General features: G+C 39.0%; 1 protein-coding gene across 2 annotated transcripts in view; it reads left to right on the top strand.

Annotated features, from left to right (window-relative positions):
* The window catches only part of MACO1 (macoilin 1), a 30,142-nt gene extending 12,990 nt beyond the window's left edge, over positions 1 to 17,152 (top strand). Inside the window, exons 5-11 of one of the 2 annotated variants that reach the window (XM_086626064.1) lie at positions 2,511 to 2,689; positions 3,168 to 3,666; positions 11,765 to 11,923; positions 12,121 to 12,303; positions 13,116 to 13,236; positions 14,694 to 14,868; positions 15,975 to 17,152. In XM_086626064.1, coding sequence (XP_086482190.1) covers positions 2,511 to 2,689; positions 3,168 to 3,666; positions 11,765 to 11,923; positions 12,121 to 12,303; positions 13,116 to 13,236; positions 14,694 to 14,868; positions 15,975 to 16,177 — 1,519 coding nt within the window. In that variant the 3' untranslated portion in view covers positions 16,178 to 17,152. The remainder of the gene's footprint in view (positions 1 to 2,510; positions 2,690 to 3,167; positions 3,667 to 11,764; positions 11,924 to 12,120; positions 12,304 to 13,115; positions 13,237 to 14,693; positions 14,869 to 15,974) is intronic. The other variant, XM_086626065.1, reaches the window with a different exon arrangement.
* Positions 17,153 to 17,524: the final 372 nt, after the last annotated feature.

Genomic DNA, 17,524 nt, shown 5'->3' with positions numbered 1-17,524 from the left:
AGTGTGTTTTTTTTTCTCCTTTTCTTATTAACCTTTATTTCACAAGAGAAATTAATATTCAGGGCTTTTTATTTTGGTTCAGGGTTTGGCTGTTCAGTTCTCCCCTCACACATGTCTCATTAAATATTCCATGACAAATGTGTGCTAAACACTGGTTACCAGGTGCAACCTTTCTGAAGATACAGTGCTTGTGAGCTGTAGGGAATTTGTAGCATGGATATTCCTAGCATCTCTTGAAAGTTCTTGTCATCAGTTTATAAATTTTGTATTTACATAATGAATAGATGGAAAAAGTAGTAAAAAGAAAAAAGTTTCACTGATAATTTATTGTATCTCATTACAAAAACTTTCTTTTTTTGCTGTAACAAAGCAGTCCTCTTTTTTCCTTCCGATGAGAAGGGTTGTCATGAACATCTGATTTTGTAATTCACCAGAGGAAATGAATAAGCTTCAGGTTGAAAATCATGACAGAAAATACAAAACAAACACTACTTATGACACTACTTCTTTGGGAGTGATAAGAGTGACTTCAGGCAAAAGACTTAACTGCAAAGTATCCATATCTGGAAGAAACACGCGTTTAATCCGTAGGTTTTTAATGTAGTGTGCGTTGATCAGGCTACATCTAAAATGTGTCCTGTTTTTTCCTGGAGTTGTTTGGTCTACTTCCCTGTGATATGGTCTCAAATAAATTGGACATCTGTCATTTTAATTTATATTGCCTACATTGTGCAATAAATCCCTCAAACACTAATTAAATTCTCTAATAGGTTACTAAAGCACTTTAGGAGCTGTGAGGAAAGGTCTTTCTGCGGCTGAATTGGATGCAAACATTTCAGCTTGTCACCAGAGTTTTCAAGCCAGCTGTAGCTACAGTTCTACACAGTATTACAAAAGGAGCATTGGCAGACATAATGTCAGATGCATATGCAAATGATTCTTGTATTCTGGCAGCTTTCTTAGAAATGCAATTTGCACAGTGCTATTAGAGAGCAAAGAATGAGATTTTAATGGTTAATAGTCCTCTGCATTTGAGTTTTCCCCTGATCTAGTAAACCTTTCGTGTTTAAAATGCAACTTCACTGTGCTTTGTTAAAATACTTGTCAAAGGTAGAATTATTTTTATGCAGGGAGGATGGAGTATCCTTGTGAATAAATACACTGTAGCATGATTTGTTAGCATTCTGTGTTGGTGCAGTTGTCACAAGCTAGTAAGAATACTTAAATTCTGCCTGATGAAGCTGATGTAGAAAAAACAATTCCAAAGTTCTGTTACGCTTCTGTCATCCCCGTCAGCAAATGGAACAGCAGAGCGTGGCTGGAAATGAAATTCTTCATATCTTATCTGTCAGTAAGATAAGCAGAAGAACTAAGTTTAGAGATTAGATGGTTTTTTGCTTACAGCTTCAAGGTCAGTCTCCTAAACAAGGAATTTCCAAAGGTTGGTTGTTGCCCACAGAAGACGTCTTAATTGTGGCGGTCCTCAACAGAGGCAGATGGTTACTGAGGCTCTGGGGTCGCTTCTGGCTGTACCAGGTGTGGGTGATGGCACTTTGCCTCACAGCCTTGGTCCCCCCCCAGCCCCAAAGCTGTGTGTTCCAGTGGCTTCTCCAGCTCTTGTTTCTAAGCCTGTGCTGCAGGGAGAAAGGATCTCAGGGCCTGTTGCAGAGGGGTGTTTTGGAGAGCCACTGCTTCGTCTCAGCTTTAAAGAGTAGTATAAAAGGGATCTGTTCTTAATTTCTGGGTGGGACTAAGGATCATGGAATCACAGACTGGTTTGGGTTGGAAGGGACCTCAAAGATCATCCAGTTCCAACCCCCCTGCCATGGGCAGGGACACCCTCCACTACACCAGGTTGCTCAAAGCCTCATCCAACCTGGCCTTGAACACTTCCAGGGATGGGGCAGCCACAACTTCTCTGGGCAACCTGTCCCAGTGCCTCACCACCCTCAGAGTGAAAAATTTCTTCCTTAGATCTCATCTAAATTTGCCCTCTTTCAGTTTAAATCCATTGCCCCTTGTCCTGTCACAACATGCCGTTTTTTGTAAAAAGTCCCTCTCCATCAATTTCTCCTTTCACTGTTCTGGGTGAATGCTGTTAACACATCTCCCAGCTCAGTGTCTTACTTACTACGTGGCACTTTAGGAACAAACCTTGGGAACTTCTCCTGTATTTGGCTGTTTTCTCCTTAGAAGATGCCTGATTCTTAGTCTGGTGCTTGTCTAAAAGCTGTCTTTGCTATGCCTAGTGCAATTACATTGTTGTAATCCTTTAATCTATGCTACAATTAATTGCTGTCTGTCATGACGTGTAATTTTACCTTGATAAAGAGATGCCTATGTTTTTGAACAGCTTCATTGTAGTACAGCAAAAAATGTTTTATATATCATTTTTCTATGAAAAGTCGTATTCCAGATGTATTCACAGCTATATAATTTATTGCAATTTATTGATTTGCTATTATGATTCCATTTTGAATAATAATGTTGCTTTTTTTTTTTTTTCTTAGTATTGGCTACCCTGTTGTGACTTTGGGCTTTGGCTTTAAAAGTTACGTCAGCTACAAAATGCGTTTAAGAAAACAGAAAGAAGTGCAGAAAGAGAATGAATTCTACATGCAGCTTCTCCAGCAAGCTCTGCCCCCAGAACAGCAGATGCTACAAAGGCAAGAGAGGGAGGCAGAGGAAGGCAAGTTATACTTATTACTTAACGTGCTTGCTGTTATCTGCTATTTGAAAAAAAAAAAAAACCACAAACCACCTGCTAAGGAAGAACTTCTTTAGTCTGTGTTGTTTTGATGAAAGTACAGTGAGCTTAGAAACAGAGCAGGCAGAAATAAAATTATTTTGGCAGTGCTTAATGTGATGGTAGGAATAAATTACGTCCTCTCTGCTTAGTTCTTTATTAGTAACTTCATCAATCTAATCAGTCAGTGCTTTATGAAGCACTAGTATTTAGTATTAAACCCCTTGGTTGCTGTTTCCTGCCTGTAATGAGGAAAAAGCCTTAAAATATCATTTGACTTCTGATTTTCTTTGCTAAATAGACTCTAATAATGATTGTTTTCTGCAGAAATGATTCATGTACTTAATGGTTTTTCTTTGTGTGTCACAGTATTGATTGATTTAATGAACTAAGTATTTTTTTTTTTATTTTGGTATTGCAGCAGCCAAAGGATTATCTGATATGGATTCCTCAATACTTTTGCAGCACAATGGAGGCATTCCAGCCAATAAAAAATTATCTGCAACGTTGCCAGAGCTAGAGTATAGAGAAAAAGGGAAAGAAAAGGACAAGGATGCTAAGAAACACAACCTTGGAATAAATAACAATATTTTGCAACCTGTAGACTCTAAAATACAAGAAATTGAATATATGGAAAACCATATCAATAGTAAAAGATTAAATAATGATCTTGTAGGAAGTACAGAAAACCTCTTAAAAGAGGACTCATGCACTGCCTCCTCCAAAAATTACAAAAATGTCAGTGGAGTTGTGAACTCCTCGCCTCGCAGTCACAGTGCAACTAATGGGAGCATCCCTTCCTCATCTACTAAAAATGAGAAAAAACAGAAGTGTGCTAGCAAGAGCCCAAGCACACATAAGGACTTAATGGAAAATTGTATTCCTAATAACCAGCTAAGCAAGCCAGATGCACTGGTAAGGTAAGTTTGATCTGAGCATTGTGTAACAGCCTGTCTTAGCCTCCCTTGGTTCCAGTACATCAGTCTCTTTTTTTTTTTTTCCTTAGGAAAATGTAACTTATGATCCCATAAAGAAGACAGAATTGTCTAGTAATGGAATAAGATTACTGGGAGCTGGGTCTTCTGGGTTCTGTTCTGATTTTTGCCTCTGGTTTGCTGTGCAGCCTTGGGCAAATGGCTTCCTTTCTACCTCAGTATATGATACCTGCCTACCTCACAGGGGTGTTGTGAGGCATGATAAATAGTTTTGACAATCATTTGATAGAAGGCATGACAGAAATGTGGAGAATCATTATTATGGAGCTCAGTGGATGTGTTCTTGACAAATCTTCCATAGGGTGACCTTTACATCACTAGGGAATTCAGTGCAGTTTGATGGTGCCTGAACAGGTGTTTTGTCTTCATTTTTTGTTTGTGGTGGTGTGTGTTTTTTTTTCCCCTTGAAATGTTTGGCTTTTGTTTTAGTCTTCAACTGACAAGCATAGAGGCAAAGTATCAGCTACTGTGTAACTACTTAAAGTGGTTAAGTTCAGCTTCCTGCTGCCTCACTGGTTTAAGTACTGGTCACAGGGATTTAATTTAGCTGCCTTGTAAACTGTAAAGATTTAAAAAGTCACATCTTGACATATGCTTATCTGAAGTTTAAGTAAAGAGGTATTCATGACATATAGCTAAGTCCTTATGGCATATAAGTCCTGAGACATACAGTGTTGTCATATGTTACCAAAACAAGTATTTGTAAGGAAAAGGTAGTGTGTAACTGTTCCGAATGGGGATGGAGATGACATCTAGAACAGATCTGTTGCACAATTATGCACTTTCCTACCATTCCTAGCTTATGTCTCTCTTTTTCGTTTTCTCATGTGCTGAACACTCTTGTGTTGGACTTGTTGGCCAACTTAATTGGCAAATCGGGTTTGCTTTCCCTGCAGATACCTTTTGGTAATTAGACTTTTGACTCTGGTCTGTCTCGGAGGATTTGTGCTATGGGAATACAATTACTTCAATGGAAATACTATTTTCTCGTCTTATAACCACTCTGCCACTGATTGGCATCCCTCTGCCAATTAAATATCCAGACTAATTGATACTTAATGTCTGTAGAGAACTTGTATGAGGCAAATAAGAAACTAGTTAATCAATCTAATCTGTGAATCGCGTTTAGCCAAGATTAATTGGATACAGACTGTCTTGAGCAACGCTGCATCTAAATAAACATGTCCAAGACTGCTGTATTTGTACGTTACCAGTTTCAGATGGGCATCTCTACATTCTTTATATGGCATTTTTGCTCATTGAAGAAGAGAACAGGTCAGTTCAGCTTTGCTGCAGTTCAAATTACCAGCCATAAGTCTTGAGAAAGAGAAGGGAAGCGCTTTATAGAATGACCTGCCAGACTAGGAATTTTGTCCCATGTAGCTGTGACGAGGAATGAGATTTAAACCTCTTGTGTTTTAACTTTTAAATTACACATTGAAATTTTTATATGCTGTGATGTGGTCTTAGACCAGGTAGTCGTTGTAATTGTCCAGAGATGGTTTTCTAATGCAGAACTGAGTATATAATGAACTAGACTGTCCCCGGACGGAATTCCAGCTCCTCTAATTCACTGGGAAGGGATGGTGTACACAATCAGTGTGCCCTGAAAGTGCCTTTGTGCGGCGTAGCCTTACTCTGCCCTGAAAGTGAATCAAACTACTTGAGTCTTTTTTGTTTGTCAAGTGTTTCTGTGTGATCCGTGGGCGTGATGTGGCTGTTGTGCTCCAGATTTGTGTAGCTGCTTATTGTGCACCGATTTCCTCGTGCAGGCAAGGCAGGAGCACTCAAAACACCAACGTACTGTGTGTCACTGATCTAAGTTTCCTACAAATGTAGGTGACTGAAATCATTCATGAAATCTTGTTTCAGTTCAGATTGAGCATGTAACTCCTACACCAGTAAGAGCATAAACTTACCTGACAAATTGGATGGGATGGAATGCACTTAAAATCAAAAATCCATGTTTATCTTTTTAACTTGTCGGTTATCCTGTCCCTGGAGTGGATAAGACATTTGTTCGTCATCTTTTCCACTTCCCGTAGCGTTACTCATTCCCATTATTAAACTTTTAAGTCTGCATCAGTGCTGTACCCTGAAAAGGGCTGTGTGAAGTCCTGCATTTGTGTCTGACTTCCAGATCGGATCTGCTCAGCTTCCAAAGAGAGATGCTTTTTATAACTGCTTGTCCAGCAGACTCGCAGCAGGATGTCAAAGCCAAGCTGCTTTCCTTTTGTGTTCACCAATGATTTCCCTGAGCTGACTAACCAGCATTAAATGTAAAGTATGCTTTGTGACTGCTGGGGGCTCAGGATTAACAGGAGTTACTCGAGACAGTAAAGACTGAGGGGTTTTTGAGAGCAAGACAGACTTGCATGCTTGTTAACTTTTTTCTCTTAAATACTTGATGTGACATTTATATCTGAAAGGGCATTGCTAATTAAGCTTATACTTTATATATACAATATTACTCTTATTTGAAACAGTAAGTTTTTATTTTTGTTCTGCCTGGTAAATGGTTAGTGTGTGTGTGTTTTAGTTCTCTGGAGAGGAATTACTGATCCCCATCTCTGGGTATTTCAGTGAATATTATGTTTTATTACTGTCAGCTTGCTAGCTGGAGCAGAGGGATTCGAGAGGTTCTGTCCCTGCTGAGCTGCCTGGAAAGTAATCCCTGCTTTAGGGGTTTGTTGTTCCTACAATTAAAATGAATGTCTACTTCAGATGGATGCTGAAATCTGCTCTTTGTTTGTCAAGCATTTGATGGAATCTCTGCGGTCTGAGCTGCCGACTTCCCAACATGATGGTGGCTGGGCTGATGGAGGGATGCAGTTGGGATCCAGTGGAGGGATAAACGTGGTGTCCCTTTGCACTTAGTGGTGTTTGTCAGTAGGCACAGAGCAAGCTGACTTCTCGTTAATTGCTGCAGATTTTTTTTTTTATGTTGTGTGTTACATAGTAATAATCATGTCCTGCCTTTAGCTATTTGCACCCTTAAAAAAACCCCAACAAACCACCAACCAAAAAGCGCACACAAAAACCTGACAGTGCAGCTTGGCAAAACTGTTTGTATCCACAGAGGTCTTGCCTTTGGCACACGAGGTGTTGAAACAAGCTGTCTTATGTACTAATTACTCTCAGAGATAATGATGACATCTCCTGGCAATTGGGCTAAGAAAAATATTTGTGAAGCAAGGGCTGGTCTACCACGTCTTATTTTGCTTTTCTAAAACTTGATGTTACCTGCAGAGGAACACTTGAAGGTTTTCATGTAAATTTCTGTCCATTTGGTGCTAATTATTGTACATATTCCATGGCACCATTGATGTCCTGAGAGTGATTACTGCTGCTTCCTTATCCCCCCTGCCTGAAATGGCATTGGTATAGCAGAAAGGCTTTGTGCTGTCAGCTGCAGTGGGGGAGATGGTCAGTGTTTCATGAAATATGATGGAATTGAAGGATAGCGTAGAATAGAAGAGCAAAACAATTGGGAATGTAAGTGAGAAATCTGGGAGATGATCCTTCTAGCAGACCGTTTTCAAGCCACTGTCAACATAGTGCTTGGACTGTGCAGAAGCAGAATAACCTTTTGAAATGCCAGTCGCTTCGATCAATTCTGTGTAGGAAAGAAATAAGGAACTCGACTTTCTCTCTGTGGATTACTGTCTTTTTGGTAATGAAAAATGCTCTGAGGAACAGCTAGTAACAGCATATTAGTTACAGCAGGAGAACCTCAATGCTGCGGGATCACACTGGCTACTTCAAAGAAGTAGGTTCACTGCGGGGGATGCTTATGCCAACAGATTGGGCTGGAACAGAACAGAGGAAAAAGTAGGTCTCTTAGAAAGGCATCTGAGTGCCTCCTGGGTCTTTTAAAACTTTAATTTTTATATAAATCGTGTTTAATTTGTGTGCAATTGCCAGGTGATTATGGAATTGCATTAACTGAGTAAACTAAGCAACAAGGATACGTTATTCACCAGTTATCAATACTTAGGAGGATTAAACTGAATTGAGTTGTCTTTAAGTTGATCCATCAATCTTCCCTGAAGCATTTGGAAAAATAGTCTTGGAGGTGATTACTGATTATCTTCCTCAGTGAGATCAGGAATGATAGGAGGTAGTGCTGGGAAAAGAAAATGGGTAAATCTGCATTTATAGTAATGAAAAACTGAAAGAAATTGGCCTTAGCTGTATAAATAGCACAACATAATAATCTGCAACTAAACTCTCATTTTTAAAATAGTCGTGTGTCAAAATGACTTGTAGTTTGTGCAGCAATAGAGAGAAGTATCTTCTAGAACTCAAGTTTTCTTCACACCCCCCACTTGTAAATAACTTTTTCAATAAGCCTGGAAATAAGAGACTTAAGCAGAAAATGAAATGGTAGGAATAATAATAATAATAAAAAAAGTACTGTCTTATTGGGTCATTTATCATCGTAACAGTAGTGCAGGCTGTTGGAGAGGGGAGGAGGGAAAACTCCGCGCACTAGTCCGCGCTCGTAGCAGCGACGCTTGCTTTTATGACATTGTGTTGCTTTTCCTTGATGATGTGCTTTCCTTGTAGAAAGGGGCAACAGAAAGGGTGTGTTTGATCTCCGTGTATTTCTGGGAAAATGATGGATGACCTCTCTGTGTACAGAGAAGAGCTTTGACTTGCTGTTCTGCAGGAGGAAATTTTTAGGCTGAAAAATGTGTGACTGGACTTTATAAGATGGATAAGGACATGATGACACACCAGAGAACACAAGGAGTACATGTGGTTTTGAGGGGAAACTAACTTCATCTCCTTTTTTTTTTTTCCCAAGATGACATTTTATCTCTAGCTGATTGTGGCAGGTCTGGGAGAGAAGCCGTATAGGAAACATTTGGTCCTTGCATTATGATGGATTGTTAGCTTCCTAACTAATTTTAGACAGGAAGGAGCGTTTATTTGCTCTATAAATTGCAGAAAATGTCTGCTCTGGTATTTAAAGCTGTAGCAAAAACTACAAAAACTTTTAGCATAATTAAAAGGAATAATTAAAATCTGCTAAAATCTTACTGTAAAACTTGTTTCTAAACAAGTCCATTGACAGATAAATTTCTGAGGGTTTTGTCTGCCATTGACTTGAAAGACGTTAGTTTTCTCTGTATTAATTCTCTTCTGCCCCTTTAGAATTGCACTTGTTGAGTTTAATCCTGGCTTCTTTGTGACTTACGGTGAAAGCCATAATGAACTGCAGGTTGGTCTAATTTTTCTGTAAAAATTACCTAAAGTCCCCGATGGTCCTTCAGAGTAAAAGGACAAATATTTGACGCTTGGAGCATGCCTGGGAAGTGAAGGCGGACGGGACGTCCATGGGGCTTTGGCTCTGTGTTCAGGCGGGATCTGAGTGCAGTGCCAGGAGTATGCAACACCTCCAGATCCCGATCCTCACCAATTCCCTGTGTGCAGCTCTGGTTGCGTGCTTTTACCTACGCTGTGAGTGAATCATAGAATCCTAGAGTGGTTTGGGTTGGAAGGGACCTCAAAGACTATCTAGTTCCAACCGCCCTGCCATGGGCAGGGACACCCTCCACTCCACCAGGTTGCCCAAAGCCTCATCCAGCCTGGGCTTGAACACTTCCAGGGATGGGGCAAAGGAAGGCTGTGGCTTGCGGCCTCTTGTATTTCCTCCTGACTTGGAACGTAGGGATGCTTTCTGGTTGCGTTTGTGTGCGCTCTGTGGATCGCACAGGGTTCAGCTTTCCTTACGGCACGCTTGGGACCAGCCTGGCGAGCGCTGCAGGTACAAAGCCTTCCCTGAAGTCGGCAGGAGTGCCAGGAACCAGATGGCTTAAGAATGTCAATCCTCTGTTGCCAAAAATACAAATTCAGCTTGTCCTGCGCCAGCACCTCTGATTTATTCGTGCTTTACCTGATCGGTGCTTCTTTTCCTGGAACACTAAATACCCAAAATAAATCCTGGTATATCTTATTTCTGCAAGTTTTACATAGTCTTAGCTATAGGGAAAAGGCTATTTACAGCTCTCTTATTTTCACAGTTATCACTTTATTGTAGAGATGTGTGTTGAAATTATTTATGGATACTTGTCAAGTAAGTACACATGTAAAGTGTGTGTGATTTATGTGCATTCCTTCATGTTGTTCTGCCAACCATTTTTTCACCTGTTGATGAAAACCTGTATTAAAACCAATCAGCTGTTGGCAGACAACAGTCTTAGTACTTCCTTACAGCATCATACTCTCTTCAATTAATGTTTGCTCTTTCCAAAACACTTAGTTACTGCTTATTGGAAGATTAAATTGAACTTGTATCATCACCAGCGACTGTCCAGCTCTATCACGTAACATACTGAACGTGGTGAAAATACGTACCTAATAACATCTGCTGATGGGTTTTCCATGTTTGGTTTGTGTACTATGGTTTTGTGGTCAAATGAATATTTGGTTAGGTTTGCAAATTCTTTTCCTCCTACAACAGAGTACAAGGTGTTGAAATGATTTGTGGTCTTCAATATGAAATGTTTATTTGCTTTGTACTATTATTTGCCTACTAAGTGTGAGTTGTTTATTTTTTTTTCTTTTTAAAGGTACGTTTGACCACAGTTTGTACTATACTGAAAGGAATTCATCTTACCAGTAGGGCAGTTTAAGTATAACTAGAAAGACAGCTTAGTACAGCTGTAGAAAGTGGGATCTGAGCATTTGAGTTCTATGAGTCTATTATAGACCACGCTCCTTTATAGGCTGGTTCTTGCTTTTAATTTACCCAGTAGACCTCTCTAGTACAGTTCCAGCCTGTTACAGATGTATTTTTATGAATTTCCATAAGTTTGACGATTCCATATTTGCCCTCTTGATTCATTCACATGAGATGTTCTTGTGCCTCATATCGTTACATCTCTCGCTGATGTTTTTCACGTTGAGATTTTCCTGCACCGAAGCCCAAAAGAGCTAAGTGTTTTCATTATGAGGATGAAAAGCTGTAACTGTTCATCTGTGCTAGTGAATGTCAATAAGGGCAGTTTATTTTGGCTTTTGTGACTGTTTTCCCCAAGTCTTAATGTTCAACTACCGCTAATTCTGTATGGAACTTTAGGAAATAAAAACATCTTTATCTTCTTTATGAACACTTAGAAACTTTTATATCAATAACTGATGGAGCAAAGGAGGATTATGTGTGAATGACTGAGAGGCAGATTTGCTTTAAATAAGTATGTAACACAGTGCTCATAAAACAATGGTTTATTATTCACCTGTGATGTGGTTTTATTCTAAGAATAAATAATCTTATTTTGAAAATGTGGGGAAAAAATTAAGGTGAGCTAGGTGCCTCTCTTTTGAAACTTGTGTTTTATTTAACCAGTTGTAGTTGAAAATATTTTAATTAATAAGCTCGCATGAGTCTTCAAGAACTTTCTAAAGCTACAATTAAGTGTATAGTGTGTAGCAGATGGTGTCTCTTCAGGAGCAATTAAAACTAAATTTACTGACTCCTGAACTGTGGATGACTTAACACATATTCTTTATTCAATATGCACATCATGTACTTCAAGGGGAAAAAAAAAAAAGTTTAGGTGAAAATTTCAGCACTATGCTCCATAGCTCAACTATAACTAACAAATGAAACTCATAATTTGTTGAGAAGAGTAAAATTTGTTCGTATGTGGAATTGTTCTTGTTTACAACTTCTCAGACTTACCCATTTCACTTCTGCTTGAAGAGGGAAAATACAGTTCCATAGGATTTGTTCTACTACTCTGCAGTGCATGGAGGAAAACAAAATTCCCATGGGAGGTTATGCAGTGTGTATATAGCTGTACATAGAGCTATATAGGTATAGTTATATAAAACATTATTATTATTTAGCAAGGATAGACACAATTTCTGAGAGTTCATTATTTTAAGAATCAATAGTTTGGGAGGGTTGGCAGATGTTATGATGTTTACTTTGCTTATTTTTACGTAATGTGCTTGAACCTGTGGGTACCTGGGAAATAAAGTTGAAATTGTCTTTTGAAATTGTCTTTCTTAGGTTGGAACAAGATATTAAAAAGTTAAAGGCCGACCTGCAAGCAAGCAGGCAGATCGAACAGGAGCTGCGCAGTCAGATCAGTTCTCTGACTAACACGGAGCGGGGAATTCGATCCGAAATCGGACAGCTCCGGCAGGAAAACGAACTGCTTCAGAACAAGTATGTGTTTCTACACAGTTGTGTAAATTAGTTGCTGATGACTATAGTCTAATAAAGGGGAGAAGCATCATGTTAACACTCTACAAAATTTGAGGCACTTGTCTGCAAATCCAGCAAGACTTATTTGGGACCATTGACAGCAATTTATTTTTAATAAGTAAAATCCTCCATTAAATCCCATACCTGTTACTTTCCAGATTACACAATGCTGTCCAAATGAAACAAAAAGACAAACAAATGATCAGCCAGTTGGAGAAGAAACTAAAGGCAGAGCAGGAGGCACGAGCGTTTGTAGAAAAACAATTAATGGAAGAAAAGAAAAGAAAGAAGTTGGAAGAAGCAACTGCTGCACGTGCTGTTGCATTTGCTGCTGCTACAAGGTACTTTGTTCTACCCCAGAAGCAAGTTCAGCTCCAGAAAATTACTGAAATGTAGCTATTGCTATTGAAATGTGTCTTGGGGGAATTGGAGGAGGCATTTTTCACTCCTCTGTACATAAAGGAGTAGTCTGTATTTGATCTTTTTTAAAAATGCTTTATTTGTGTTAAGGCAGTATGAGGACTGGGAGCTCCTTCCATGAAGCTGAGTCTCAGTACTCACATACATTAAATTTGCAGGATGTAAAGGATGAATATGCTCTAAATTATCTACTGTACCTTGAATGTGCTGAGAGAGATGTTGTACCCTGCATGGACGAGCCTGCTTTAAAAAATGGAACATCCCCTTTCACGTGGGGACGGTGAATCAAGGATTCATGCAACAATGCTGGCCAAGATACTGTCTGGATCTCACATGCTGCGAGTTCTCCGCTCTAGCCCAAGAGTAGCAGTGCTCAGCACGGTGGTGTTTTGGTAGTAACATAGGTGTATAGATGGGAAGTTTTTCGAGATGAAAGGATGGCACAAGTGTGGATGACTTTGATCTGCAGTGCTTCAAATATCTAAAAAGAATTAATTCTGCTTTTCTGTTCTCCGTATTTCATAAATATTCCAAATTTCCTAGTACTTGAGGCATAACATTGAGTAACTTTTTGCATTATTGCCATAAAGGAAATTCTCTTGCTGGAAAGAACAAAGTAAGCTTCCTCTTTTTATCCTTCAATATTTATAATAATTTTCATGTTCCAAACAGTTCAGGAATGACAACCTCATTCTTATTTCATCATCTTCTTTTTTAATGTTTTTTTCTACAGAGGAGAATGTACTGAAACTTTACGGAATCGTATCCGAGAGCTGGAGACAGAGTGCAAGAAGCTAACAATTGACATAAAGCTCAAAGAAGATCAGATACGAGAACTAGAAATGAAAGTTCAGGTAATGAGAAAGCACCAGGGGCTTAGATCAGCATCGCAGTGAGTGCTTTCAGCCCTCTGAAATTGGTGGGTCTACATAAGAGGCAATCAGCACCATCAAGAATTATGCTCTTCAGACGTCTGTCTTGCATGTCTTGCGTCAAGCTTTGTAGGAATGTGGATATGAGAAAAGTTAATAGTCTTAGTTCCACACCACTCAGTTGTTTGACTAGATGATTTTATTTTTTTTTTCCCCCAAACCGATGATCTGGGTAGACTGAGAATATAACCCCCTGAGCAACACTTTTTGTCTACTATGAGGAGCTTGTTGCCAGTCTATATCATTATAAATTTCACTGCTGGCAAGTAGGATTGCTTACTCAATGCAGTCTTAATCACTGGCCAGACATATTTTTTTTTGTGAAAGTACGTTGTGGTAGACTTGTAGCAGACACATTGTCTGGCATGTTAGAGTTTAAGAGCTACGATGTGTGAGTTGAAGTTGACCTTATTCCTTTAAAATGTCTGCTCCTAAAGATGTACTCGGACTGTCAGCTGACAATTTGCATGAATATGTATTTTTAACACTCTTCAAAATCCACCCGGTGTTACTGTGAACTTGTTTCCAACTAACATATGCAGCTTTGTTGTTCCTGGGTTTACCAAATCCTTGAAAACAACTGTAGCCTATCCATGGAGAATACGAGCATGGCTTTCAAATAATTAAAACCAGCTATAGTCAAGCTTTTTAATTTTATTACCATCTTCAAACTGTTAGAGAAGCTTTTGTTACAGACGTTAATATTTCCCCCGTTGTATTATTGTTTTTCACTTAAAAGTATAGGACTTTTGTGTGTACTGTTTCTTTATTTCTTAGTCAAAATGTTAATCCATGCTTCCCAGCCACAAAGTGCCTGTCTCTTATGTGTAGAATCCTGCTCCCTCTTTTTCTCTTTTCTAAATTTCTGGGTTTGCAGCACAGTTAGGTTCCATGTGGGAAGTATTCTGAGATAAATCCCTCTCACCAGCCAATTGAAATAGCTTAAAATTCTTATTTAACATCAAACTGTCTAGCCAGAGACCGGTACCCATTCCAGCCATTTTACTTGTGGGAAGTATTTTCTGTTCCACAGCTTGGCTAACAGTAACTGTGTGGCTGCTCAGCTGGGACTGGGAAGTGCTGTGGAGGGTTTCTGGGCAGAGGGTCTTGATATGGCTGGTGGAGGGCTGAGAAGCAGAGTAAATGGTACTTGCTCACCGTACTGTAATTATGCGTTGTACAATATGGCTTTAATCACTTGTATGATGGTCATGTGTAATTACTGGAGATAATATTACAGTGTCCTTAATTAACCATCATTTTAATTTTACAGGATTAATACCAGGCCCAGTGGTGTGCTGTGGGGAAGAGAAAGACTTCTCAGTGTATCTCACGTGTGAAGTGGATGAGAATAACATTTGTCCTAATTACTCCTACAGGAACTGCGGAAGTACAAGGAAAACGAGAAGGATACGGAGGTGTTAATGTCAGCACTTTCAGCCATGCAGGATAAAACACAGCACTTAGAGAACAGCCTGAGCGCAGAGACAAGAATCAAGCTGGATCTGTTCTCTGCCTTAGGAGATGCAAAACGGCAGCTTGAGATTGCCCAAGGTAATTTAGGAGAGTTAATTCAACACGTAGTACTGACTGAAATTGGGAAAATACGACAGAAAGAATATCCTACCTTTTTATTGAAGGTTGAGTTACAGTCCCCGCTCAGAATTTCAGCTGTCAGTGGGTTTTTGTCTTTTTCAGCTTTGTGGATGTGAGCCTAAGCAATTCAGCTGATCCGCTGATGTCATTTCCCCACGCTGCTAAACTGAACACCATAAATGTCAAGATGGGTGTTTAAGTTAATTTATGATGATTTTCTACATTTTTAGAAACCATTACCTTAAAGCTGGAGAACTTCTTTTAAAATAATAGTTGCCATCTCTTAAGCCCCTGTCCTTGAATTCTAATAATATTTTGATACTCCTGAAGTAGATACAACCTAAATGTAGGGGCGGGGGAGGGGGAAATAACTCAATCTGTTTTCAGTTTCACCCTGGTGAGACAACTGTGGACACAGGTGTCTGTGTTGGACTGGTGTTGCAGCCACCAGAGGGAGCGTGAAACCAGTATAAAACCCTGCCCAGACTGTCCTTTGTTCAGCTGTGCAAACCTTGAAGCAAAATTAAATAACCTTTTGATTTAGTACCTGTTTACTTTCCTTGCAGAAGTTTGCTTGGTTGCAGGAAAATTTGATTAGAGTGAGATTTTCTTGTCTTTTGTTTCATTGGTGTTTCTCTTTACATATTTTCATAAATTGCTGTAGTGATGCTGTGAGTGTGCACAAAGGGGCTTTAGAAAAACGGTGAATATAGGACAGTTTGGAAAAATAAAGTAAATAACACATTTAACGAGCACACACTTGTGCTCCTGTGAGGTGCTTGGAAAATTAATGGAAAAGTGCAGAAAAAAGATGCGCCATAGAAATCTTTTCATACGGTGCAGCTGTGAGTCTTAACAATGCAAAATCTAATGGAAGTGTTACGTGGTAATTGGAGGTAATTAAACATAGCTCATCAACACAAACCAGGAGTTACGCGAGTTGTGCTTTTACTGATGTCATCTTAGAGCACTGAATGTCTTCTGGGTGTTTTGCTTTAACAGCTCGATTAGTGGAGGGTGAAAACATGCTGCTGCTTCTAAGTGATGTTATTTGCTGTTTTCAGGGCAAATCATTCAAAAAGATCAGGAAATCAAGGACCTCAAACAGAAGATTGCAGAAGTTATGGCAGTAATGCCCAGCATAACATACACTGCAGCCACCAGCACTCTGAGTCCTGTTTCCCCACATTACTCTTCCAAATTTGTGGAGACCAGCCCTTCTGGACTTGATCCCAATGCCTCTGTTTATCAGCCCTTGAAGAAATGAATGCCAATTTTCTTTTTTTTGCCCAGTAATTTTGTCATGCTGAAGGCATCACACAGGAGTGTCTCTTGCAGTCAAGATGAAATTGTATTGTGTGAGACTGTATTTGTTGTCATTTAAAACAGGATAAAAGAACATCTGGATTGACTAGAACTGCCCATCAGTTTTTCTTGTAAATTTTTAGAAAACCTCACAGAACTTTGCAATTTGTTTTCCTTGGCCAATGCATTAAAAACAATTCTTGGTTTTCAAGTAGCCAATTTTGCCTTTTTATGTACTCTTGCATGGTTTCCTCTTGAAAAATACAGGGCTTTGCTTGATTTTGAACCCTTTCTTTTTTTTTTTTTAATGATCAACTTGAATTTACAGATTCGTTGAGAAATAGTGAGGAAAAACCTTTAGTTTTTACAGTGAAAGGGTTAAATAATCTAACAAAGCTTTGATTTATAGATGTATTAAATACAAATATGTGATGTTGCAGAAGATAATTTGATTACCCCTCAAAGGACCAAACAAATTTCAGGGGCGTTGTTTAAGGGAAAGAATAAAAGAATAGATGATGTGACGGTGGTTGTTGTGTGAAATATTTATATTCCCATTGGTGTTTTTAGTCATTGAGAATTGCTCACAGTCTTGTTCACAGTGCCTTGGGAAAAGACATTTCAAGAGGAAACTTGATAGTTTAAACTATTTTTTCCCCCTTCACTGTCATCTAGCTTCTATACCAAGCTCATTACAGAGTCTACTGCAAATTGTACATGGTAATTTGGATGTTCATTATAAACCAAGGTTACATCTTCTGTTTATTTTGATAGAAACTCCGCAGTGTTCTGTAACTTGCCTTGATACACCGCATCGTGGAAGGCACACTAGTAATACAGGAAGCATTGTGAAGGCGGAACTGTGCAATGTACTGTATACAAGAGACTGTAAAGCTGGCTAATAAAAGCTGCAGTTCTGGGTTTTTTATTTTATTCAGCTGTGATTTACACTTTATATCACCTTGTGTTTGACAATTTAAAGGGAGCTGAATATTTTTCAGCTGTTGTGCCAAGGAGTTTTTAAAGAGTTTTAAAGGAAACTCATAAATTGCACAAAGGTTTGAGTTCAAATGTATATTATACATTGAGAGAAAGTGTTTGCACTGGCGACTTCTGAAGTGTTTCAGATTTTTTTGAGGGTGGGAGTTGGAGGGGAGGGAAGCAAAATTGTACTGGAAACTAGCAGAATTACAAACCCAACATTATGATTTTGCAAACATGCAGTGGACTCTGGAAGGACAAAGTTCTTCTTAAAAGAAATTTTTTTTAAAAAGTTTCGTGTTAATTGGCATGTATGCCTCATTAAAAA

The sequence above is a fragment of the Tauraco erythrolophus genome, chromosome 24 (genome assembly GCF_009769465.1).
Source record: "Tauraco erythrolophus isolate bTauEry1 chromosome 24, bTauEry1.pri, whole genome shotgun sequence".
Taxonomy (NCBI): Eukaryota; Metazoa; Chordata; class Aves; order Musophagiformes; family Musophagidae; genus Tauraco; species Tauraco erythrolophus.
This window is presented reverse-complemented; position numbering and strand designations above follow the sequence as displayed.